Source organism: Trematomus bernacchii, unplaced genomic scaffold (assembly GCF_902827165.1).
Source record: "Trematomus bernacchii unplaced genomic scaffold, fTreBer1.1, whole genome shotgun sequence".
NCBI classification, from domain to species: domain Eukaryota; kingdom Metazoa; phylum Chordata; class Actinopteri; order Perciformes; family Nototheniidae; genus Trematomus; species Trematomus bernacchii.
This window is the reverse complement of record NW_022987409.1, coordinates 1,576,586-1,603,750: the sequence shown is the minus strand read 5'-3', so window position 1 is coordinate 1,603,750 and position 27,165 is coordinate 1,576,586. Positions and strand designations below refer to the sequence as shown.

The 27,165-nt window shown below is 41.4% G+C and overlaps 1 protein-coding gene across 1 annotated transcript; it reads left to right on the top strand.

Moving 5' to 3' along the window:
- Positions 1–767: 767 nt before the first annotated feature.
- On the top strand, positions 768–26,521 carry slc16a2 (solute carrier family 16 member 2). Its single transcript, XM_034136765.1, has 7 exons — positions 768–1,746; positions 14,205–14,349; positions 14,846–15,344; positions 16,749–16,892; positions 18,533–18,761; positions 21,097–21,354; positions 22,179–26,521. The coding sequence occupies exons 1-6, from the start codon at positions 1,314–1,316 to the stop codon at positions 21,336–21,338; spliced, it is 1,692 nt and encodes a 563-aa protein (XP_033992656.1). The 5' UTR covers positions 768–1,313; the 3' UTR covers positions 21,339–21,354; positions 22,179–26,521.
- Positions 26,522–27,165: the final 644 nt, after the last annotated feature.

The window sequence follows — 27,165 nt, the reverse complement described above, 5'->3', positions numbered from 1 at the left end:
AGCTGGTAAAAGTGGAGCATGTTTAATTACTTTGTATAGTGCAGGGTAGCTTGTGAATGCTACTCCAGAATAATCTTAAGTCTTATTTATGGGATAATTATTACATTATTAATCAAAATCTGCGAACTAACTAAAGGTAGGCTATGTCATTATTGTAGTGGAGTACAAGTACAGATATACCCCTGAATTGTAGGGGAGTAAAGTACAAAGTAGCAACACATTGAAATACTCCAGTTAAGTACAATTCCCTCAAAACTGTACTTAAGTTAATGTACTTCAGTTAATTTACTAAGTTACTGTTCACCACTTCTTAATTTTCAATCGGTAATGCGTGATAAACACCCAACAATTTAGTTTAGCTCACGTATTCAGCCTAGATGCTTACGTTACAGCTAAGCTACTAATTATGGTTAAACCAAAGTAGCTTTCGTAGATGTTCAACGTTAAACTTGTAAACATATTTCCCGTTCTCCTGGATACAAAATATAGAGTCTAGATACTAGCTTGTCCCTTTTAAATCTGCTTTCCAACCGAAGATAGGCGAGTCAAAGTCGACGGTTAACTACAGTAGGCCTACAGAGTGTAAGTAAAGTAAATACTAGTCGGTGTCTGACAGTTTGAAGCTCTCGGGTCTTTCCGTGAATCCGAAGAAACACGAAGTAAAAACTCCTCCCACAACTGTACCGAAGCTCCGCCATTGGTTATAACCGTCCATCCGCCGGGAAAGGGAGGCGGGGGCGAGCTGTTGAATGACGGCCGTAGCTCTGTTGACATTTGAGACAAGAGAGAGTCCTGGACCCACACGGGCCTACCTTTTTTACACTTCCAGCGTGTGAAGATATCAGACGAGAGAGAGGGAGCGCCTAATCGGTTATTTAGTCTCCGGCGGATGTTGCAGACTGCGTGACGGGACGACACGGTGTAGACGTTTTCACAGGTTGATGATCCGTATTTGGCACCAAGCAGCAAAAGTAAATACATGGTTGTAGTCTATAGGCTGTCTCTAGTGACACGGGTTTACATTTACAGGAGAACTAGGCGGTGCCTGTTTATTCCTGGAAGAATACAGAACAGAATGAGACATTTAACGTTTACAGGTTGGGGTTTATTCGCAGAAGTTCACGCTCAGACTTGGGCTGCAAGCAGCGTGTAGGAGGATAGTCTGAGAGTAAAGGACCCTCTGTGTTGGACAATTTGACTGATAGCCAATCAAATCTGTTATTCAAATCGGTGCTCTTATGTCAGTGACCTATATCTCATGCATGTGCGCCAAGAGCCCACAATAACCTCTCCACCAGACCAGACCAGACAGCATGGGGATCGACGGGCTAGACAATCAAGCGCAGCCGCCCAGCGGAGTGTCCCGGACTGAGGAGCCAGCTGCAGAGCCTCACACGGAGCAGAGAGATGCTCCCCAAGAAGCAGACAAGAGCAAGGAGGACCAGGCGGCGGGAAGCGACTGTAAGATTCTGCAGGAGGACAGCACTGTGCAGCTTATTGAGGCCGGGAGCAAGCCGCCACTCTCCCCGTCGGCGTCTGACTCCGAGGCGGCTGTCCAGGTGGAGGAGCCCGGCCACGGAGCCGCGTTCGTCCCACCCGAAGGAGGGTTCGGCTGGCTGGTGGTTTTTGCGGCAACCTGGTGCAATGGGTCAATTTTCGGCATTCAAAACTCTTTCGGCATCCTGCATATGATGCTGATGAAGGAGCATGCAGACCCAGACGACCAGACGTCTCAGTTCAAAGTGGGTGAGTACCAGACAGTCTGCTGAGGCGAGCCTGACTATGAGATGAAAAACAATACATCAACTGGTTGATAGAAGTGCATTTGTCTAGGATGCATGCTTAATATTCCTCATATGAGACATTTAAGAGGTGGAAATTAGACCTCCAAACTACTTCACCTCAAACCATGCACTTATGCTATAGTCACATACCACATGCATCTATCCTCTTACAGAGATCGGTGTCAGCTCACAGTTCAATGGGTTTACCATGAACTTAAAGTGGCACACTACACTACACATAGTTTTGTATTACATACATGCCTTGCCAATAGATTTTAAGCTTGAATGATTGTTTATGTTTGGAAAAAGTTTTGATGCATTCTATACATACGTGCTCCTAGTTTGAATTGGTCAACTGCATGATTTGGAGAGCACTATCACTGATGTTAAATAATTTACTCGCTGGATGTATACTTGCTACTCCTTCATCAACGCTGCCTCTACATCACCACCTTTAATTTGCTGCAGCAAATCCATTTCCATGGGTCACAAATGGCCCTTTGATAAAGTTGGTCCCCCGTAGGCTGAACACTATAGCAATGTAGGCCTACCACAGGCATTTGAGCTATACACAAAAATGTGACCCAACAAACTTTACAACAAAAGTTTGTGCTCAGACTTTTTGCATCCCACTTAATATTCCACAGCATGTGCAATACTTGATCTATTTTTACATTTCTTATTTGGCTTTTCTCTCTCCGGACTATTTGCAGTTCTCAGATTCAACATTGACTGAGAAAGAGGGATGACATGACGAAAAAACGGCATCATTTACGTATATAAAAACATAAAATACCTCTTGATTATGATCTATTTCAGGAATTTATGCTCGGTTTGTCTCAATAAAGCCGGCATTTACCATTTGTTATTCTGCGATACAGAACCAAAATATGGCCAATGCTTTCCCCTGCATGCTTCAATCTAAACCAGGGGTGTCAAACTCAAGGCCCGTGACTTCACTTCATGCGGCCCCGCAAGAGCTTGCAAAGAATATAATATGTTTATTATACGGTTACATGATGCTTTACAGAAGCTCGTTGCCCATAAACTACATGTCCCACAATGCATCTCAAATTTGACTTTTTTTTCCAAAAAATTAACTTTTTTTAGATTTTGACTTTTTTTCCAGAATTTGGCTTTTCTTTTAAAATCATTTTGTGACATGCGCACTGAAGAGACTTGCAATTATTCAGACGTAGTTAATTATGACGTTATTACCCTATCTGATAATAATCCAATGCAGAGGCAATAATGTAATATAATACTGTAGTGCCGAGAGATAGGAGTCGGAGGCGGTGCATCGAAGGTGCAAAAGGGAACTTTAATGAGCAGCAGAAACAGACATGTTGTCGGGTCGCAGCCCAGGAAGAGAAGAGAAAGCGAAAGGGAGGACACACAGGGTGTTTCTCAATCGCGAGTAAAGCTGCTTCAGAGCCACTATTTCAAGCATACTACGTCATCGTGTGCCGCCGAAGTACTGTTCCAATCTCCAGTATACTTGGAAATCTACCGAGCCCGGCGTACTCCGTTTGGAGAAATATCGAGTGTGCACATGAGTAGACTTCGCGGTCTTAAAATCCCCACAATGCTTTGCGCACGGACCAATTTCCCCAAATCTGTGGCGGAAGATGTAAGGCGGGGCCTCTCATATGACGCACACCTGCACACTTGCTAGCGTGTTCCTCTCTTTGTTTTCCGAATGTCAGGAAGTATTCTTGACTCGCTTCTGAAGCAAGATGCTCGGCAGACATGTGCTACCAAGCAAGCGTACTCGCGATTGAGAAACACCCACAGTAGGTACACAGTAGGTACCGTCAACATATGTGTCCGTGCGGAAACAATACCCCCAACCTGTAGTTCCATGAGTGAATTATGTAACCCAGTTAATTAGTGATCACTACACAAGCCCCCCCAGAATTCAACCATGGACACAATCCTCGCGTCCGGGAGGAAGCACCACAGGGGCCGAGGAGGGCGGGGCCGCCGGCGAGGGCCGGGCCATGGAACGGGCCGTCGGAAGGGGGCCGCAGGAGAGGGTAGGGGCCCCAACGAGGGCGAGGGCATCCCCACCGGGGGGTGGGGGGCGGGCCGGAACGGGCCGTCGTCAGGGGGCCGCAGAAAGCAGGGTCGCTGTGTTGCGACGTGGGGACAGGCGTGAATATCCCGGTGGTCCCCAGTAGGGAGGAGCGCTGCCCGGCCGCAGGCAAAGGCACAGCGGCGGCGGGCACGAAGTCCCCGGAAAGAAGGAGCGGTATCCCCGGGGGGCAGGAGCAGCATCCCCGGGCGGAAGGAACCGTGGACAGGGGAGAGGCCAGACGGGGTCAGACGGGGCGACGTCCGAAGCCGCCGTCGAGGCGAACCGTGAGCCGCGGTTAGAGGAGAGGCCAGGCAGGGTCCCGAAGCGCGCCACCCACGGGCCGATGAAGGCATGGGCGACGTCCGAAACCGCAGAGGCGAGGGAAGAGGCCAGACAGGGTCCCGAAGCGCGCCACCCACGGGCCGATGAAGGCATGGGCGACGTCCGAAACCGTAGAGTCGAGGCGAGACGGGGTCCAGAAGCGTGCCACCCACGGGCCGAAGAAGGCATGGGCGACGTCCGAAGCCGCCGTCGAGGTGGTGAAAAAGCGAGAGGGTCCACACTAGGCCGACCAGACATGGTCGAACCTCCTCTCAGGCACCAGAAAAAAACTCAAAAGGGTCGTCCTGTCCACGAACAAAAACAGGTGGGCGAAATAGCGAGAGGATCCACACGAGGCCGACCAGACATGATCGAACCTCCTCTCCGGCACCACAAAAAAAACAGTCGGATGGCGATAGCTGCTAGCTGTCGTGGCTAGCTGTCGTTAGCCGTTGGTAGCTGCTAGCCGTTAGCAGTCGTGGCTAGCCGTTAGCGAGCGCAGCCGGACATGCAGCCGCATGTCCCGAATAAACCAGGCATGGTCGTGTACCGGCTCCATGGAAGGCTTGCTGTCCCCCAGTGCCGAAAAGCCGTGGAAATGGCGAGCGTCGTCCGCGGCCATTCCGGAGGGCGCACCGAGCCACAGTCCGTGTGCACGTGGCAGCCACGGACGTCTCCAAGAATCTCCGGCATTCCGAGAAAAGCTGCGCTTTTTGCCGTGTTCGATTCATCTCGGATCCTTCGCGAGACTTATGTCGGGGTCACCAATGTAGTGCCGAGAGATAGGAGTCGGAGGCGGTGCATCGAAGGTGCAAAAGGGAACTTTAATGAGCAGCAGAAACGGACATGTTGTCGGGTCGCAGCCCAGGAAGAGAAGAGAAGAGAAAGCGAAAGGGAGGACACACAGTAGGTACCGTCAACATATGTGTCCGTGCGGAAACAATACCCCCAACCTGTAGTTCCATGAGTGAATTCTGTAACCCAGTTAATTAGTGATCACTACAATACCTTATTTTATATATATTAAATATTTATATATGTATTTTTATATAGTCTTATATATAAAACTGGCCCTTTGAGTGCAACCATGATGCTAATGTGGCCCGAGATGAAATTGAGTTTGACCCCCCTGATCTAAACCTTCTGTTGAGGATTATACCACAAGCTTTCACTGCTGAATGGTCTCTTAATATACTGACCAGTACAATCTTGATACAACCATCTATTGTCGCATACAAGGAAAAACATATTTATAAAGAAAAACCCTTTCAAGGACTTCAGTCTTGTTTTCTGCAGGAAAATCAATAACTGACATTTTCTTGTTTTTGATGTTACAATGGTGAAATGTTAGCTGAAAGCTGAAATATAAAGTCAGCATCCAATTTATTGTCAATGTAGCATCCTTGGAGTTGTGTTCCCTTGATGATGCTATCACTTTTACAACAATTACTGATTATTTGAGTAATATAAGTTATTTTTTAGGAAATAACTTTCTGATGGGCTAACCGGTGCAATGGTCTGTTTTAGATTATAGGGGAAAACAAATGTTCTGGAGGATGGGAGTTTTTTTTCTTAACTTCCTGTCAAGATTCACAATCACCAGCAAAGGTGAAGGTCGGGATTTTCGTAGGTATAACGGCTCTAAGACTATTCCCTGGAACAATTGTAATCACTACGGTACAGTTACTGAGGCAGAATAAAACACAAAGTGAGCAGACATGATTGGTCTCATTAGAGTTGTTTCCGTAAGCTCAGGTTCATATATTTAATGGCATCTTGCACCTTGTTATTTCTTATTCATGTGAAGGAAATGACTGTCTGGGGGAAGCACGGCAGGGCATCCCATTACTTTAATTTTTTGCGTGATAGAGAGCCTGAGAACATGTTGGGCCTGAAAATAGATACCAGACCAGATGTATTACTTACAGTCTGTCTTGCATTCAATAGAGGACTGTTTTTTTTATCAAGGTTTTTCCATTTAGCTTTCTCCTTTTTTTGGTTATGAAAGATGTCATCCCCAGTCATTCCTAAGATTTGATTCTTGGTTGTTCTCATATGTGAAAGGATTAAGCTGGTACGCTGAGTACTGACCTTTTCCCCCCAGCAACAGGAAAAAGACGAGAGGCAACAGTTTTATAACAATAGTCACAGTTCCAAAGGCTCTTTTTGAACAAATAGGGAATAGTCCGTAAAAGTGCAATTCACGTGTTTGGAACATCTTAAAACAAAATGTTAAAGTACTTCACAAGCAATAGGACCATAATTGAAGCGTCATCAAGAATTGATTGGGATGTGATTACCTTTTAGGTCTTTAGGTCCGGCAGTGGCTCAGTCAGTAGGGGCTTGGACTGTGAGCTGTAGGGTCGCCGGTTCAAGTCCCCGACCAGACCTAAAATATGGAGTGTGGACTGCTACTTGGAGAGGTCCCAGTTCACCTCCTGCCCTGCTGTGGTGCCCTTGAGCAAGGCACCGGACACCCCCCTTCCCCCCTCACTCCCATTGCTCCCCGGGCGCTGTACAATAGCTGCCCACTGCTCCTAGTACTAGACTCCTGGTACTAGGATGGGTTAAAAGCAGAGAACAAATTTCACTGTGTGTGCTTTGTGCTCTGCATGTGTGACCATTAAAAGAGGGTTTCATCCCTCCCAATTCTTCTTCTAAACCAGGCTCGATTGAACTGGATATTTATTAAACCTTGAGGGGTAAACACATGGTTTTCTAAATAGCTTAGTATCAAGGTGGGGGATCAGAAGAACTCTAAGTAAAGATATTGAAGCAGCAGGTTATGAGTCTCAGATGGTGCTGTTTTGTGTTCCTTTTATGTGACCACATAAATAGAACTGCTGGTAGTGCTAGGTGTGGGAGAGATTTTAGACTTTGCAAAGCTAGGAATGTGTGTGAAGGGTCGGAATAACGGGATTGATTGAGTGAGTGATTCATTTTGTATTGATGCTTGAAATGATCTCCAGAATGTGAAACCGATCAGTGCCATGGTGTTTCAAGGATCAGCGGCTCTTTCAAGTACACTGTGTTCTATTTGTTTCTAAATATAGAGCTGCAGAAGTTGATGCTAAGAAATATCTAATTTATTTTGTGTTGCATTGCTCATAGTCATAAAGGCAAGAGTGATACTGAAACACTATTTGTAAAGGAGAGATGTTTATTTCACTTTAACTCCAATTAAGTAGACATACTATATACATCTAACTCACTGCAGCATTTCACCGTTAAGAGAGTTTTCCATTACATGTTTAAAGGACACTGATAATGTTTACATAACACATAGAAAACCAGGCTTTTCACAACATAAGTGGAAAAATTAAAATATATTGTGTTTTCCTTGTTTGGGCTATTTGCCATTAGACATTGGAGAGACTGAGAAAGAGAGAGAGGGTTAACACGTGACTAAAATCCACGTCATGCTAGATCCACATAACCGCCCATTATATATAGTATATAATAAGCAAAAAAATACCTCATGATCATTTAATTCTATGAATTTATATTCATTGTGTGACAATAAAGCTGCTGTTCACCATTTATTTTGGCGGTCATGACCATGAATAAGGCCAATGTTCACCCCTCTATCTCCTGCATGCTTCAATTTAAACTAATCGGATTTTGATTATTTGCCAAAGATTTTGCTGTTTCCTCAATATGCTGTTTTACTTTGAATAAAATACATAATCAAACTTTGTCAGCAAAGACTTTCCGAGCATCCACCAATCACTGACTTTTCTTGTTTTTGTTAGTGGATAGTGGAAATGTCAGCAAAAAAGCTGACTTTATTGGTCAGCATCCAATTTAGTGTCAATTAAGCATTTCTAGAGGTTTGATGCCTAATGGTTTTAGTATTGGCTGCTAGCTTTGAGTCAACATAACATTAACAACTTGTGACTACATGAGTAACTACAAGCGGACTGGGAGAGCGCACACCTCCGCCAAGACTGTTTCCATATGTGAAAACAAATGCGTGTATCCGTCCTGTGATTTGGATCTGCTTCATCCTTCCACAGAACTTTCATTAAACTCTGGCCAATAGTTTTCTCGTAATCCTGCTGACAAATAACACCACACCAGCAGGTGTTTGGGGGATTGTGTCAAAACTCTAATTTCTTCCACATCAAACAGCAATTCAGAATATTATGAGACACTTAAACTTAACTGAAGGGCAAGTTAACAAATTGTGTATCCCATTCCACCCATTCAAAGCTTGCCTCAGATTCGCCTGCTACATTTATTTAGCTTTTCTCAGAATGTCTTTCATCATATCCGATTTGGTCATCTCTTTAGAATCAAGTCTTATCTTGGTAAACGTAATATCACAGCAGGTATAAAACGGGTGTCTGTGCTGTCATAAGCCAACTCCTCCAATCATTAGCATACTGCTGTTCTCTGGCGTTTCTTATCCTGTTAAAGCCCGAGAGACCCCGTTACCGGGGCACTGCCGCAACATCTTGCAGGAAACAGTGTCTGAGGGCATGTTCATTTAATAAACTATGAATGTTTTATATCCATGTAACGGGAAGAAACTCATCTAACTGATCATTTTTATTTTTTTCTCAAAAGAACCCCCACAATGCTAACGCTCAGCCTCTGAATTAGCAACGAGCGAAAAATGCTAACAGATTACTGCACCAAGAATCACTCACAAAACCTTATTATTTATCTTTTCTCCACATCCATGACATTGTTTCACATCGTGAGGTGACACAGAATCGAAGGGTACCCTCATTATCACTCAATTATATGAAATCGCGACGTTATAAACAAAAACAGACATCAAAAGATGTGGCGCTAGGTAGCTAAAAATGCTAACATGGTTACCTTGTCTCTGTAGTCTGCTCCAAAGTGGTCTTCAATGGCATTACAACGATAAAAACGCTGCTGAAGTTAATCCATAGGTTAATCCAATGTGTCTGTGTCCCTTTGAAATGATTTCTGATAATCCATGAGCAAGACGACTGCTTTTCCGTTTCTAGATGTCAGAGCGAGAGATAGCTTCACTCTCATGCAAAACTACATGCGCAAAGCCCCCACCTTTTTGTTTTCACAACGAGTGTGTGTGGGGGCCTCCCCCTTCGATTATATTGGCTCTAACGGTCAGAAAGAGATGTCAACCATCAAAATCGACAAAGGGGGGCCAGAGATATGGAAAAAAAAACATTTCCACCCACATCACCTCAGAGGTGGAGTTTTTTTGGCTAAACCTCTCTAAAAAGGTCAAATGTCACTTGTTTTGCATCAATCTTGATACAGGGTACTTATTATATGTTGTACTTTGGATTCCTAAAGCTTTTAGTCTACCTTACCATCATCCAAGGGTAGTTTTCACTAAGTAAAAAATAATTTTTGGACGGACACTATAATTTACAGTTTTTTACTATGTAAAATCTGAATTTTCTTTAAAATAAAAAACATCTATATTGTTCTGACTTTTCTACATCCAACTCACAGGTTTATCATTACTTTGAGAAAAAAGATTAGGAATTTAACCCTTTTAGAAGGGAAGATATGGTAATTTGTTCTGGGAATGTCATTTTCGAGCCTGAGACCTGAAAAACAGGCTCAGGGCTTAACAGGTTATTGTAGCTCCCGCTAGAAGCTCCAGCCACAGATTCCTCCTGCACCTCCAGCTGTAATATCTCAGGTTAGCAGATCATGGAGTACTTTGGCATTGTTTGCATTCCGGAGGCAGGGGAATGGGTTCATGTTGGATCCGTCTCCCTAAGCTCCACACACTCATAAAGAGGTACACCATCTGTATGATCAGAAACAGGGATAGACTGATTTTGTGCTGAATGTGGGTTTATTTGAACATAAAACGTAAAACGGCTTTTTTGAAAGTTCGAGGAAGTCAGACGACAAGGCAAAAGCCTTTATTTGATTTATTTTCCTCTTGGCACTAAAAAACGTCATTTTTATGCTGGGTATCTGCTAACTACCTCCTCAATTAGATTGTTTATGTTTGATGTGTTTTTATTTAATCTTTTAAAAATAAAGCTTCTATCCTAGCTGTGTGCTCATAAAGGGTATAACCAGAGTTAATTTGATTGTCCAATAAGAAACATTTCCAGGTGTCTGCTTTTGGTAAACATGACTACACACTAAAAATACAGTATGTCCTAGTGTACTGCCTCATTTCAGTCACTAACTCACATGACTAAAGGAAAGTCAGTGCACTGGATTTATAATGCAAAAAAAGAGCATATTTTTTTGTTTTCATAAATGTTGGAAGCCAAAATATTAATTACAAATAAAATATGATTAATCACCTATCCACAAAACCAAGCCATCGATGATACACTGTAGTAATTTTGTAGTTTTTGTAGCTTTTATTGGCTAGTAGGTCATTTGTCTCTTAACTATACAACATTTTAGGTAGATCCAACACTGCTGTATTGTGCTGTGCAACATTGACAAAACATATCTTATATGTTTACCTACTTTTCATTATGTTGTATAATAGTATCTTTTAAATATCTGTTTTTTTAGCCAAACTTACCATGTACTGCCCAGCCCTGGCACCTGCTAAAGGAATTAAATGTTGCCTTGAGGGAAAGGGCTTGTACCCTCAGCCTTTCCGTTACAGTAATGTTACGAAAATATGTATGGCAATTGTTTCTTGAACTATGAGGACCCATGACAGTTTCAAACACAATGTGTTGCATTGTCTAGTTTGTGGATTATTTCCTCCCTGTGTCTAAGGAAAATGGTGTAAGACGTCAGAGGGCAGTTGGACAGTGTTTTTGATTGTTTTAGCACACATAGTGAAATGAAACTAGAAATATGAATTTTCAAACTTTAAGGGCTGGTTCATGTATATTAAATCAATTGTACCTACTACAGTGGCATTTTGCAGATTTTAATTGCCCTGTTTTGAAGATGAATTGTTCCCTTGTTCCCTTCAATTGTTTTGACGTTTGTGTTACTTGGTATATAGGCTCTTTCCGCTGTTTAGCGTCCTTGTATTGTCTTCATTTGTTTTGTAATCACTTCAATTAGAAGCACAACAAAATAAAAAAACGTTTTGATGGTCAGCAGAATAATCCACAGAGCATGCTGAAGACAGTTTTCTTTGAAAGTAATTCATACTTTACTTCTTAATCTGAGGGAATAAAGGTCTCTAATTACTACACTGATCGGTAGGAATGTAAACACCCTAAAATGAAAGATGTAAGGTGCTACTTTAACCTCATTGTTTCATTTCAATTTAACCCAGAGTGTAGTATAATGCAAAAACATCAAAATGGTGTCACTGTTCGTATCATTTGTAACTGCACTGTAGAGGCACTGAGGCAGTAAGTTCGGCAGACAGTCATCATGGTGAATTCAAAATGGGCCCTATACTGTAACCACAGTGCTGAGGAAGTTTTTCTAGTTGGTTTGGTCTTAAACTGTCATGAGGTCTTGGTACATAAGTGCCATAAGAAGATTGTTCCTCTAATGTAACGAATTATCCTATAGAAACTCTGTAGAAACCACTACACACACACACACACACACACACACACACACTCTCATTTTGCATTATTCTCGCTCGCTGTGTCCTTTTTCTTGTGTTCAGACTTAATTGTCTTAAATGAGTACACTCAACTCTGTCTATTCACAGACCTTTTGCCTGTGCCAGGGAATGGGGGTTTGGAGGTGATGTTTGCCAGAAAATGGAGGAGAACGTGAATAAGTGTGGCATCGGAGATAATCTTCTGCTTCGTTAGCCTCTGTTGTTGGGATATTTTTTTAAATCCTCTGGAGCAGAGAGAGGAGCTGTGGATTATTTGTTATTGATTAATGCATCGGTGTTTCTTAGGGTAAAAAACACTACACTCACAACTTAAAATGAAAGTGTTTAGTTTATTTAATAAAAGAGCACATGTTCAATGTGAAAAGTGACAGTAGATAGATTAGTTGTAATTTGGTGCTATAAATATGTATTATTAAAAAAAACACCTTGAATTTCAGGGGGGGCTCCGTTGGCGCAGCGCCCCGCCAAGACAATGGTAGGGGAAACACTGAAGAGTAATCCCTAGAAACACACAAGGCTGCAGGACATTCCAGATTCCAGGCACCAGAGGAAACGTAAACTAATACCGACCCCATTCTGTCAGGAGTTCTGGGCAGAGCATATTTTTTGGGCAACTAACTTTTAGGGCCACAGTATGTACATCTGTAATCTGTCATTTCCAGGCTTTATGTTTTATTCCTGACCATATGCAGGATGCTCTCATGGACCACGTACATCAATACTATTATAGCGTTTTCCTTAAAGCATCCGTCAAGCCTTGCAGTACTCTTTTGAGAGATTTCTAGATTGCTGAATGCAAAACCAATACAGAGCTGTTTAGGGAGGAATGTTTTGCAACACAGACTTCCCCAGAGGATGAAGCATGATGAGTCTCCAGTCCTGTACTGTTAGCTCTCTAGATCAGCAATTCAATATGGTGCAATGGTCAGGCTGAGGTGCTTATGTGATGCCAACTCCTTGGCTTATTAAGTAAAGAAGCTTAATCTGACCTCATGCAACTCAATTGTATACATGTTTATGTAAGGTGTTTCAGTTAAAATGGGTTGGGAGGCTGATGTAGAACATCTACTTAAATCAGTATAGCATTTACCTAATTTAGTGATTCACTTACTGATAACCACGTCTATAAATGCTGCAGGGATCTACTGTAAGCCTTGAATTTGGATGTAAAAAGCTTTGACCTACCCGACTCGAGGTGAAACTTTGAACATTTTGTTGGAAATGTTTCAAAATGGTGGCAGTTTATGAAGTACACGCTTAATAGGAAAATCCCCCCTGTCTTGTTCCATTTGGATAAATAAACTATAGGAAGGCAAGGATGCAGTCCCACCCTTAAACTATAATACATGTAACTTTTGTATTGTCCACTGTGTACCAGCAGATTTGTACATGTACAGTACAGAATGTTTAGATTAACGTACACAACAAAGACTGTGTGTGTGTGTGTCTGTGTGTGTGTCTAGGTGAATCAGGCCGCCTCTCGGGTCTCATTCCCTTGAGCTGTTGGATCAGAGTGACCTACAGCCCAGACACCACGGTAGACATTAAAGCTACCTTTGCTCCACCGGAGACTAGACCCAGACAGTTTGTTTGCTCCTCAGGGTACGCAGTGTCCCTGTTGGCTCATACTGGCTCGTTATGTTTTAACACTGGATGGATATTACACCACAGGCCAGATCTGTCCACTTTGATCCTCTTTTTGATCCTCTATTAATCACCATGAGAAATCTTATAGAGTGTGTCTGATGCACACGATGCAAGTGAAGGCACAATAAACACTTCCATGAATTTATATGAATAGCTAATTACATCAGATGGGGGAAGGACTCGGAAAGAAAGACAATTCTAAGAAAAGCGAGTGCACACAAAGTAGTTATTTCTTCAAAGCCTTTGCAAATATGACATTTTCATGACATCAAGGTTTTAATGTTGTGTAAATCATGAAATGCCTGTGAGGCAATGGGAGAGTCAGTACGAAATGCACTTTTACCTTTGACTGTGTCCCCCATTGAGATGACGGGGCACCATGCAATTCTATAGGGGAACAAAGCGGATACATATTATATACCTTCAATTTGGTCATCTTTCTACTAAAACAACTGTATGTTGTATTCTTATGTAATAACGGTTTATAACACCAGTATGATAGGTAAAACTGCTTCAAGGCAAATTCTCCAGCTGCAACAAATGTGGGAAATATAAAAACTGTTGAAAGATAACGACTGGCAAAAGATGAGCCTGTGAATTGTTTCCATCCCTGAAAAAGGAATCCCTAAATATTTTAACTGTATGTCAGTCGTATTGCAAGGAACTGTATCCTGTATATCTATACATTTTGATTTACAGCATACATTTCCTGTTACATGGACTTTGATCCTTTCTTGGTGATTCAAAAGGGAACAAGATTGTCTTTTATTTACCTTAGGCGATAGCTAAAACACACAGGGTTTCCACATGTTTCTGATTGAATTCTCTTTCCTCTCCACTTCCTTTCCAGCCTGGGTCGGGGCCTTGGCCATGGGCATGATCTTCTTCTGTTCACCTGTGGTCAGCATGTTCACAGACCGCTTCGGCTGCAGGAAGACAGCCGTCAGTGGGGCATTGGTGGCTTTTATAGGGCTGCTAAGTACATCCTTTGCAAAGTAAGCTACTGTGCATTTATTATTCAAGACATTACCCTAACAAAGTAGAAAAATAAATAATCATGATGATGAAAAGATTAGAAGTTGGTCACTAAACACTTACGGGTGTCATAAAAGAATCTCCTTTTTTGTTAGTTTTTGCTCAGAAAAGCAATTGCTTATTCTGCGACTCAAATGAAATGAGGTACAAACTGGGTCTGCACCTGTTAAAGCTGTAATGCAGCAGCAGTATGAGGTTCAAATCTCCACCTCCATGTCTTTAACTTTACAGAATATTACAGAACTTGCTTAAACTTAAATGGCAAGTATTGTTAAGTCAGTTTATAGTCTAATATCACAAATCACAAAAGGGCTTTAAAATGTACAGCAAACAAAACCCTCCATCCTTTAATCCTCTAATTAATAAATAAATAAATGATAAAACAAAACAAATGGTAAAATGATAACCGCATTATTCTTTTTTTACTTCACTTTTTTCTTTTCTTTTCTGTTGTAGCTCCCTGAGCCTTCGCTATTTCACATATGGCATACTGTTCGGCTGTGGCTCCTCCTTTGCCTTCCAGCCCTCATTGGTCATCCTCGGCCATTACTTCCGCCAGCGCCTGGGTTTGGTCAATGGCGTGGTGACGGCCGGTGCCAGCCTCTTCTCCATGGGCCTCCCGGTTTTACTGAACAAGGTGGTGGAACCTCTGGGCCTCAGCAGGACCTTCCAGATCCTCAGCCTCTTCATGCTGGTCCAGGCTCTGCTGGCGTTGCTCTTCAAACCATTACTGCCTGCTGGGGGAGGCATGGGACCCCCAGGCATGGGTCCTGGCCCTGGAAAACCCCAAACCCAGTCAGTGGCCACCGCTCAGGGGGGCAGCAGGTGGAGCAGGCTCCTTGGTGGGGTCAGGAAGTCATTCAACCTGCGGGTGTTTCACATTGTGACGTACCGAGTGTGGGCGTTTGGAGTAGCTACAGCTGTACTCGGCTACTTCGTGCCATACGTCCATCTGGTAAGAACGATAAGGGGCATGCTCCTAGCTTCAATTGAGGTATCTCAACTCAATACATGGAAAGTTGTATATGGATACTACCATTATTTGATTGGTATGTGAAAAGCATAATGGGGATAGATCAGGCAGGGTTGTATAGGTATGAGTCTGACAAAATTAACACAAACACAAAATTACGTTACGTTTGGCATCTTAGATTGTTGGAAGCGCTAACAGCAAATATTAATCGGGAAAAACAAAGTTCAAATGCTTATGGGAAGCCAAAACTTTAACTCCCCTGGTTTATTTACTTAATCCAATCTCATGCAACTTTTACCGCAAATTTCAGCTTGTTCTGTTCGGCCACTGGTGTGGTTTTTGATCTCCAATACCACTGCTAACAACATGCTCCCATGTTTTGTAAGCTACAGCAAACGTTTGTTTACATTGTTTCTTGTTCCCCTGCCTGCACTCAGCTTGCCAGCTGCTTTCAGTCAAACAATAACATGCCCCTCCAGTGACTTGAGGTAGAAGGAGCTTTTCTGATAACTCTCCAAAGGCATTTTTTGGTTCCCTTTTAATATAAAAAGGTATTGACAATATGTGTAAAATAACACTGATTTATTTTTGACTGCAACAAGGGAATTTGTGATTAACATTGGACAGTATCACAATATCACAATGTCACAATGTTACAATGTTTTCCATCATGATTAGAATCCAATATTCAGGGTATTTTACTAAATCTGATCTTTGGCCTACTGGTGTGAAATAGTGAGATAGTGACGGGTGAGGATGAAGTGTAAAGCTGCAGCGTGGAGCTGTGAAGTTGATCTCCCTCTTTCCAGATGTCGGATGTTCCGCTCCGGCCTCCCTCCGTCAGGCCTGTTGTTTCAGGCCGGGCCCAGATGTAAACACAGCCCCGGTCTTTGTATTGGCTCTACCACCTCAGGAAACCTCTCCTGTATGGCCTCTCTGTGTCCCTAAACATGCCTATCCTATGGCCATTGATGAATGTAGAGGCCTTCAAAGCAGAGCAAATATTCCGCAAGTTCAGGAAAGACTTCAGAGGGCGGTTTAAAGTTTTCTGATTTATGTGGTTAGGGCTGGGGGGAGTGGGAGAGTCTGACCTATATGCGTTGGTTCTTCCTGCCCTGCTGTTCCAAAGGTCTCTGGATGAAGACATTTTGTTATTGTTAGACCTTTGCTTTGGGGTTATGGATGGTCCTCCACCCCGACAAATGCACACCACCCATTTACTTAAATGTCTTCTTAAGCCTGAAGCACATAAACATACCAAACATTTCCCAAGCAGGATGTGTGTTAACCCACTGTTAGGAGCTTCTAAGTCATTGTGCAGCACACTTACATTTAACCCCTAAACATACGGCCAATCCTCAATCATGCATTTTCTGTGTCTCTTAGATGAATTTTGTGAAGCAGCAGTTCAAGGGAACCCAGAAGGAGTGGGTTCTCCTGGTCTGCATAGGAGCTTCATCTGGGGTGGGACGCCTTGCTTTCGGCAAGATTGGAGACCTCCTTTCTGGTCTACAAAAAATCTACATGCAGGTGAGAAAATGTTTAGAGGCATAACATGTGAAGACTGTTTAATGTGATGCAGTTATAAGTGGTATGTGGGCCTGGAGCATTGAGTCAAGAATGAAACCGGTACTAGCTAGAACTTTAATACCCTTTGTCCTACTTTAAAAAAACTAGTAACATAATTGTACCTGTTAACTATTAACACTTGTTTTTTAGGCTGTTTTTTATATGCTTTGCACTCGTTTCCCTTTGTGTTACTCAACCCTCTTTCACACAAATTATCAAAGCGAGCCAAGGTTTTTACATTTTGTTCTATTAAAAGAGTTATGGAGAGTCACTACGTTAAACATGACATACTTCACAATCAGAGAGATTCAGTGTCTTTAATTGCTTATTAGGCTATAGATAAACATGACTGATTCTAATTGAATAACATTACTGATTCTTATAACACAGTAGCAGAATATAAAGCAGCTTTCGTGTTGCTATGAGGACGCCTGTCCTGAAAAATAGCGGAGATTAATCAGTCCTGAGAAAACCGAAACACAAAGCAATTCAGAGCAGTTGCGAGAGGGGAATACAAACAGGATTTATAATTTCTCTACTAGTGTATGTGGAGCTCCTGCTGAATGCAAGCAGTTGAACTGTTGGCCAGGAGCACCAAACTTAATCTGCATGTTGTTTATCAAGTGTGTTGTTCAGGCGAGAGACAACAACAGAATTCCCTTGCATGCTGAAAATGCTTATAAAGCATAAAAGTATATGTTTCTACTGTTTCTTTGGCACTATTGGACATTTATTGATTGTGCAGAGAGAATGTTTCTAGTTAAAAAGAGACAGTGTTTACAGTAATGGCAATACAACTTCTCTCCTCCAGTTTTTTTCATATAAGGCTAAATGTTTTTTTATCCAGAGTTAAACAACGTCTATGTATAGGGTGCTTCGTTGTACAGCTTTGTAATTGTTAAAGATTTTTAGGTAACAGTGTGAAGTTCACTGTTAGGGCACAGAGCCCTCCTTCACATTTCACCGTATTGGAGCTCTGAGCTCATTGTAATGCAACAGTATTAGCTGAATGTTTGGATCTGTGCAAACAGGCAGGGCGCTCTCAGCAGCTGCACACAAAAATACAAAGCAGGGACTTTAAATCCTCGCTCAGCCTATAAAACAGATGGTGTGATTGAGATGTATGTCAATTCCTCAGCTTTATGTTCCTCTAGCTTAGTTATAATCTCCGCATAACTTAGTGTTACAAAAGTTCTCGGGGAACAAAAACAACAAAAATAAAGACAGTTTAAAATAAACATACCAGTATATACATTCGTCATATCTAATCAGAGTACTGGCAGAATGTAAAAGCTTTCATTTTTTAAGCATTTACATCCCCTCTGTGTAGCTAGCAGTTCACGTATAAATCAGTACTGCTTATCACAAGTCCTACAGTAGCTGGAGGATGCACTCCGTCGCACAAGTAACACAATGTTCAAAAACAAGGCCTGTATACTGAGCCCACTAAAATATCTGTGCAGTATATCCCCCCATAACTTATTTCCATTTGTAATCACTACAGAAATCATACCCAGGAAAAACACCCACTGAAGCTGTGGACTTTGAAACAGGCAGACATGACACACTCACAAGCTTTGAGTCTGCTTTTTCTGTTTCAGGTGGTGTCCTTCATAGCTCTGGGCCTGATGTCCATCCTGATCCCTCAGTGCTCGGCGTTTGAGGGGCTGGTGGTTGTGTGTGTGTTCCTGGGGCTGTGTGATGGCTGCTTCCTCACCATGATGGCTCCCATAGCGTTCGAGCTGGTCGGACCCATGCAGGCCTCGCAGGCCATAGGCTACCTCCTCGGCCTCATGTCTATTCCTATGACCGCGGGTCCACCTATCGCTGGTGAGAAGCAAAACACAGCACTGATAAATGACACAGAACTAAGTCGCAGTGATCTGGCTCTTTGCACTTACTTCAGGATGTTGGCAGTAACAGAGCACAACAAGCTGATTGATATTAGCAGAGTCAAACAGTGTGTGGGGAGTTCAGGGAGAGTAAGACTAATGCAGGGCAGGATAAATTGTACAGCAGATTGTATTTACTGCAGAGAGGTTTGGGCTTGTGGCCAACTGCAGGCTGTCTCTAGGGATTTGTCTTGAGGAGAAAAAAGCACACACAGGGTCAGATCGCACTACTCACCTCCTCTTATATCCCCTCTCTACTCTTCACTCTAATAACACAAGTTTATAGAAGAGTACCAAGCCAGGCCATTAATTTGATGACTCATGCATCCTCGGGCTCTCTCTTTCCAACCTCTTTCCGATCTCACACATATGTAGACTGTTATACTACAAACACTTTGTCTTTCCTTTTCTGGCCTCAGCTCAGCACACTGGAGGTTTTTTATTAATTTTGGATATTTGTCCATATTTATCAAGCTGTTTGATTCATAAAAGTAGACTCATTCAACAACAACATTTTTTTTTCATGAGGACAAGTTTGGACATGTATTGACATTTTTTATTTATGTATGAAAAACCAGGATTTAGTTGATTAGTTATTTACAGAAAATAAATCTCAAACTTCTGATTATTTCGTCAAACAAAAACAATCTTAAAGTTTCTCCTCGTCCTGTGGGAACTTTTCCCTATTTTTTAACATTTTAGTATATGAAACAAATTATTGATGAATCAAGAAAATAATCTGCAGATTAACTGATAAAGAAAATAATGGTTAGTTGCAGCGATTAAGTATAGCATACATTCCTTTCTTTAACATAGTCTTTTGTTGTTCTCTGTGTTAGCAGGAATATGTGGATAAAATATAGTCTATTTTTTAAGGCAAACAATAGATACTGATTAAATTCCAGTTTCCTATTTTGTTATTTTCTTTTTAAAACAAATGGAACTACTTTTGATCCCTCTTGTTTTTAAAATTGCTGATAATTTACTGCCTAAAAATTTGTCTAGCATTGTTAGAACCAGCCCACGTGCATGTAGAGACTAGTGGCAAAAGGATTGAACCGCCTTCAGACATAGAGTACAGTTTAGTGACATATGGTTTCAGTTTCCCTTTAAACGAGCCGCAGATGCAGCCGTATATCCTGAAAAACCTGTAATTGATATGATGCAGACTATTGTAATCTGGAGTATATATATTACACATTCTACTTAGTTATTACATTTTGTTTAGTATTATATAGCCATACATTTACTCTACATCCCAAACAAAGGCAGTGTACAGGCTGTTCAGTTCATGAGGAAGAATGCATACGTTACAGGCAATAATGTCAGGGCCCTCCCCTCCCCCCGCTCTCACATAACAAGCGGCACAGTAAACATGAAGTGCACTGTGGTGAACGGGTTGACCTTGTTTTAGATCTGTTGGTAGTTTGTTTGCCTTGGCTCACATGCAGATAAATATAGCATGTGAATGTACGTACTACAGACAGGGTGAGGTTTTAGTGCATGATTTTATTACAATCTTACAATCTCCCTGTTGGCTTCCAATGTTAAGATATATTACAGGATTATTGTGTCCAGAACGTGTGGTGTCACTAATATTAATACTGGCAGGTTGAGACCATTTTAAATAGGCGCTAGTGCAAATATGAACTAAAAACATTTGCCTGCCAAATCCAAGGAGATTTCTGTATATTCACTGCCAATGATGTCACAATGTGCTGACTCACACTGGAGCACACTTTTACATAACTGCAGCAAAGTGAGACGTTCAACCACAAGAGGCCAGCAAATACAAACTGGTTTTACATCACCTTTAGAGGAATACGTCGTCATTTTGGGGAAACATACCATTTTTCTTTCATACAGAGTCCATTAGTGCTTTAACTCTTTATTGGCAAAGTAAGCCTTTTAGGAAGAAAGCTCTGGGTCTGAAAAGTGATACCAATGAAGAAGTGCCTCAAGACTGCTTTCTGTGTCATGGCCTACAGGGGGCAACTCCACTGGTTGCAAAAATGATCTGATTTCATAGAAGTCTATGAGCATCTGACCTTCCTTCTTCCTTTATCACCTCAGTAAACATTTCTCTAATGACTTAGTGGTCTCACATTTAGTAAATGATAGTTCCATTAGGAGTAAAAGACACCACAAATCATGGTACAAAACCATAGTCCAAATACCAATAGTTGACGTCACAGTTGCTACATCAATAATCTTATATGTCTATATGTAAGACACAATAACATTACCTGTGTCCCCCTGCCTCCACGGCTCAGGTCTCCTACACGATTACTTTGGGGACTACACCGTGGCCTTCTCCCTTGCTGGGGTGCCTCCCATGGTGGGGGGGGTGGTGCTGTTCTTCGTGCCCCTGATTCACCGCAGGCTGCAGGCAGCGGCTTCACCAGACGAGACCTCCACCCACATGCTTCCTGCCGCTTCACTAGCGGAGGAGCAGAAGAGTTGCTCCAACGGAGACATCCTGCCCGGCTACACTGACGTAGAGACACACATCTGAGTCACACCGTTCAAAGGTTACCTACTTTGTACTGAATAGTTTGAAGCTTAGTAGCTTAATTTATAAAGTTGTTATTTGAATGAACTTAAATAAATGATATTACTAGTATTATACTGTTTGTAAAACTTCCTTTCAGGGACAGCTCACTCCAAAGCATTAAAGGGGACCTATCATGCAAAATGCACTTTTTGATGTCTTTTATACATAAATATGTGTCCCTGGTGTGTCAGGGAACTCACAAAGTGTCAGAAAATAAAACCCTCTCTTTTCCTCCGCACCCAAATCTCTAAAAATGGGGGTACAACGGAGCTGATCCAGATTTGCGTCCGATATGACGTAATATCGGAAATGTGGGCTGGCTTTACACCCACGGCCCTATCAGAAACGTCACTATCAGAAACAATGCCCGACGTGTTTTGGACGTAATATGGTCTTTGTTTACATTAGCAAGCATCGCTAACACTCAGAGCTAAGCTGTACTGGAGAGAGTATGTGTAAAAAAGCAAGAAATAAAAAAAGGAACTCACCTTGTGGTAAACCCCCAAGACAATAAGCATTTTAGCTCCATACTGCTTCAGAAATAATCCTTGAAGTGGTTTGGAACATGATATGGCGTTTAATCACGGCAGCATTTAGCTGCATCTGAGCAGAGCAGACAGCTCGTCACAGACCTCAGTGTGCCTGCTGCTCAAAAGGGGGCGGGGCCAGCAGAGAATCAGCCATTCTCTAACAGGGCTGAAATAGAAAGATTTCGAGCATCGATCATGTTTGTATATAGGAAATATGATGCATACATATTTCTTCTTCAAATATCTTACTGTTGTTTTGCTTCTTTTCCAGGGATTCAGCCCACCAGCCCCTCTCCTCATCCTTAGATTTCCCTCCTTTCAACCATGGACTTCCTGTCGGCTGACCTTTAACCCTCTCACCCTCCTGGACTCTCATTGGCTATTTGTTACTTTCATGTGGAGAGAAATTGAAAAGGGCGCTCTGGCTTCAAGCCACAGAGAGGACAAAAAGAAGTCACATCAGCGGTGGATGATGGGAATGTCTAAGGAGGAAGCACAGTCTCAACTAGGATTGTTTAATCAGCGCGGACTCTGTAGTAACATATACCTCCAAGAGGAAAGAAATGAAGTGATTTTAACCGACGGTGGTTTCTGATATCACAGCATTAATATTGCTACTACCTAAAAAAAAATGCTATGCTTTGTTTCTAGATTGCATATAAAATCGTAGTTGAGATAAGAAGCATATAAAACAAGAATGAGTGAAGGGATACATTCACACTTTCATGTTGTTCCTCATGCATCTAATTCTTTAACACAATGCATTTTACTTCGTTTTTGTAGCTGAATCACAGGTTTGCTTTATTCTATTTTTGCAGTGTACTGCTGTGACTGCTACACGAGGAACATTAGTTTCTTTTATAAATGTCACAGGAGGTAACAGACAATTCTTCTGAGAAATCATCCACCCGACACAATCACCTCAACTCAACCGCACACTCACACCCAGGGTCCAAAATAATGACTTTAACTCTGCCAGCCTCCCCGAATGGGAGTCAGATGGGATTGCAACAGTTGTTGATTCACACTGGAGTGTTAAATACTTTTCACGGATTGAATTTAGGTCAGTGACTTGGCGGCTTGTTGCAGTTTAACCTGTGCAGTCAGCAGGCGGGGGGGGGGGGGGGAGTTGTGAGAGCTGTGCATCCGCTGCCTGGATTCCTTGAAGTTAACACTACAGTTGATACAATGTCTTCTCGCGAGTCAGTACAGCCTTAACTCTCAGCATGTGTTTTTTCAAATTATCTTTAGATTTCTCAGCAGAGTGCTAGACAAATATACGTTTGTTACGGAAAATATTTCACAGTAGATTTTGTAGTGTGCACACTGTATTCCTGTTGGAATCATGCAGTTCTAAATGGAGATAGACTCTGTTGGTAATATAGACTTATTTTTAATTTCAGATTCGTATCAGTTTATTCTTTCCTCAGTGGGAATGTGCGTGTGCAGTTTTAAAAGTAAAGGCAGTAACAATGTTACACTTTGTTGATGAGAGGGGACTACTGAGATTAAAGCTCTCATCGGACCATTTCACGGATAATAAATTCAATATGCTGCTTTCGTTACATTTTTAGTCATGAGGGAGACACTCACTTTGTTGGCAGTAATGAAACTCAAGAGGACAGTTTGCAGCTATTGTTTCATAAACATTTGGACCACTTACCTCTGCACTATATGTTTTTTGAATCATAAACTTTAATGGACAGATGTGAAGTAAGCTGCAATAATTGACTGTTTGAGTTACACTCTGTGGTTGAATGCTTAACTGAGTAGCAGAGAGGGGCGTTGGTACACAGCAAGGACGGAGACTCCCTGGTATTCAGGTGCCATTCTGCCGATTCCCCTCTTTGCTGTCCCTGCCATCACTCACCCGGCTTCTTGTGTTACAGAAGAGCCTGAAAGCTACACAAACCTCACTGCTGAGTGTAGTTTTTGGGGCTACAGGAAAACCAGTTCTGAATAGGAAACATACATCAATACCTCAGCAATCAACAATCCTCAGCAAAACCAGTTGAACAGGTTCTTTCTAGTTAATCATTTCTGTGTAGTGGTTCTGCTTTTGGAATCTGAATCAGGTCTCAGAGCACAAAGCTGCCAAATGCCTGTTTTCAATCACCATCGCTTCCTCAGAAACTTCATACTTCCATTCCCTATAATATAACAGTTAATGCGTAATCCATATCCTTCTTCTTTATTTTTGCCTTATCCATTTGCCCCTTTGTTCCTGATGCTCAGCATTCCTACTCTCTCACCTCTACCTCCGTATTTGGTGGCTTTTGTTTTGCTTGTCTTTAAGACAGCCTCATTCTCTGTCTGTTTTGAAATGGAGTTGAATACATGTCTTATAACCTTAACTAAGTTAAACAAAAAGACACTAAACCATAATCGGTGTAGACTCACAAATTGGTTTAATGTTTCCTGAAAGAAAACAAAGAGAAATGCCTCTAGTTTGACTGAGGAAGTGAGACAGGAACAAAAGGTAGTCATACTGAAATGTCCATGTACACTGTAAGCTAAGTAGCATTATATACGTCTACACAGTTTGAGTTTGAAACTCATCAGCCTCCAAACCAATTAAAGCCACATTAACCTGAACATGGAGCTCACAGTAATCGGACTGGCAACTCTGAGCCCTACTCAATCTTAAAAATAAAAGTGCTTATATAATATTATATTTATACAATAAAGTGCTTTTATTTAACAAAATACATTCCTCCTAAGAATCGGTGTTGCGGATTAACTAGTTACATATAATGTAATTAAACTACAAAATGTATATAATGTATTAAATTCAGAGAAAACTATGTAATAGAATTACGTTTTTTTAATCAAAATGTTGGTTATTACAATCGTTTTCCTCCAAAAAAATGTATGTTGAACAAATTATTTACTTTATGTTACAACTGCACGCTACATTGAATAACTTTCTAAAAGAGGTGCAACGGTAATGAGTATTGATGTTTACACTGCTGTTTTAAGCTTATTACCCAGTTTCAAAAACGTAATCAGATATAAGTGAAATTATTTCAACAAAGTTATTAAATCGATTTAACTGTAATCGGTAACCTTTGACATTTCTAAAGTAACTGTTCGAACACTGCTTATAAATAATTGAAAACTGTGAAATTCAAATTTATTTACTGCTTGTGTTAAAAAAGTTGCAGGAGATGATTCTTATAAAAAAGTGCATAAAAAGACAATCTGAAAAAAACCTATGGACCTAAGATGATTGGAAAATTTCCGACCACACTATAAAGACAGAGTTTTTACAGAAATTGTATAAAAGATGTGCTTGTTTGATAATCATTTCATATTCTAACTTTAGTTCTGTTACTGCTCCAAGTCACTTCTGTCAAACCAGAGGCCTGTGTCCCCTAAAGCCCCACAATCTGTCCAAACTACTTCCTCTGCCTTATCGGAGGCCTATGTGTTACTACGCTCAGAACGTATCCGTCTCAACAATATTGACTAGAATTGAGTTTTCTTTGTAATTTCACTGTGAACCTGTATGCTTTTCCAATGTGTGTTTGTGTCTTGACCTTGTTAGATAGCAGCCTGACATCACTGTTGAAGATGAGACGAGGACTAGAGGCAAGACATTTTAATCAGCAGTGACCTCAAATATGCCTTACTGAACCAGCTGAACACCCAGATGTAGATTTAAGACTAGAGTTCATTTTTCAGATCTTAACTTGTCTTTTTAATCACTATTTTACATTTTTTTCTTTCTCTGTAGTCATTGTTAACGTTGGATGAGTTATACTCACCCAGTTCCTGGTCATAACCAGCTGAGTGCTCTTCTTGTAAAAATAACTCTGACGTGTATAAACATATGTACTTTATATACTTTGTAATGTTTTTTTAAAATAACCATTAACTGTTTTTTTGTTTCAAACAATTGATTTTTTTTTTGGTTAGTGTTTTTAGTGATTCACTTCTTTAATGACTACTGGAAACTGTTGAGTTGGTCTGTCTGCTCAGATTTGAAATATAAAAGTGAAGGAGCTGAATGAATGAAGAATGATACAAAACATCCGGATGGTTTTCTATGGATCCAGTGTTTAGCTAGCCAAAGTCTTTTCGTCTATGCAGCTGGGCTCGCGGTCCACTTCCTGTCACCACTTCACAAGTCAAACTCTAAAAACCATGAAGTTTACTTGGACTTCTCACCTAAACTTTAAACTGCTAACACTATTTAATGTCTTGGACTGTCGTTTCCAATTAGAATGTTTTTTGTTTGACTTTCAGAAAGTCCCTGACAGTCAAATTGGTCAAATGTAACATTTCTACATTCTACTTTTCTTTTCTTGCCTTTGATGAACAGTTTGCAGGTCAGAGGTACAGGGAGACACATTCAGGCAGTTTTTGGTCTCTTAAGTTGTGACATTCTTTTAAGATCAGTTCAAAATAGATTGAATTAACTCAAATCAGCATGTGTCATATTTATTATCCAATCAGTGTGTGGTGTTGATCAAATAACGCTTCATTTCATTTAGCTTTTGCTTGAATTTACTGCTGATATATTTTGGTCAGTCGCCAGAAAACAAACCCGGCATCTCAGTCTCACTACATTAGATTTCCTCTGGCAGAAAATAAAAATGCAAAACAAATGACTTCAATATTGATCCTTGTTATTCTACGCTGCAACGTGCCATGCAATCTGTGCTTTCCCCTCTGCCTGAAACTGTACAAACACTCTGTGAAACAGGATAGCTGAGGGTCTGTACATTATGAAGCTAAAAGTCCAACACCTCATAAAACTGCTACGGGCCACCTCCAGCAACAACACCAGTCATCACTTTCAATTTTTGTGAAGGAAATATTTTATTGCTTTTGGTCACACATGAAAGATATCTTTATGTGCTCCATATCTTGTAGAAACCCTGTGTTAATCGTGCTTATTTTTCATTATCTCGGCGATCACAGCTATAAATACTTTGTTTAGTGATATATTTCTGTATGGTGACTCTTGGCCCTTCCCACTGCCTTACATCAGGAAATATGAGTAATATTTCCTTGCGGGGCTCTGCTAAACTTTCTTTCTCCAGACCTCTAAGGTTGCTGCAGTTAAACCTCTATTGCCTCTCTTCACTTCTTAAAGCTCTGTCCTTCCTGCACAAGCTATACCTTTTTATATAAATACATATACTTCTGTTTTTAGTCATTTTACAAAATGTTCTAACAAGGCCAATGACGCCACAAGATCTAAAATTAAGTCATGCTGCTAGAGAAATTAATGTCATTTTTTGTGTTTTTTT

Excerpts from the sequence above, each read along its gene's own strand:
- slc16a2 (XM_034136765.1), top strand. The coding sequence starts at position 1,314 with ATGGGGATCGACGGGCTAGACAATCAAGCGCAGCCGCCCAGCGGAGTG. Across the intron at positions 1,747-14,204 it reads GACGTCTCAGTTCAAAGTGG|CCTGGGTCGGGGCCTTGGCC; the intron begins GTGAGTACCAGA and ends CTTCCTTTCCAG. Across the intron at positions 16,893-18,532 it reads TACAAAAAATCTACATGCAG|GTGGTGTCCTTCATAGCTCT; the intron begins GTGAGAAAATGT and ends TTTCTGTTTCAG.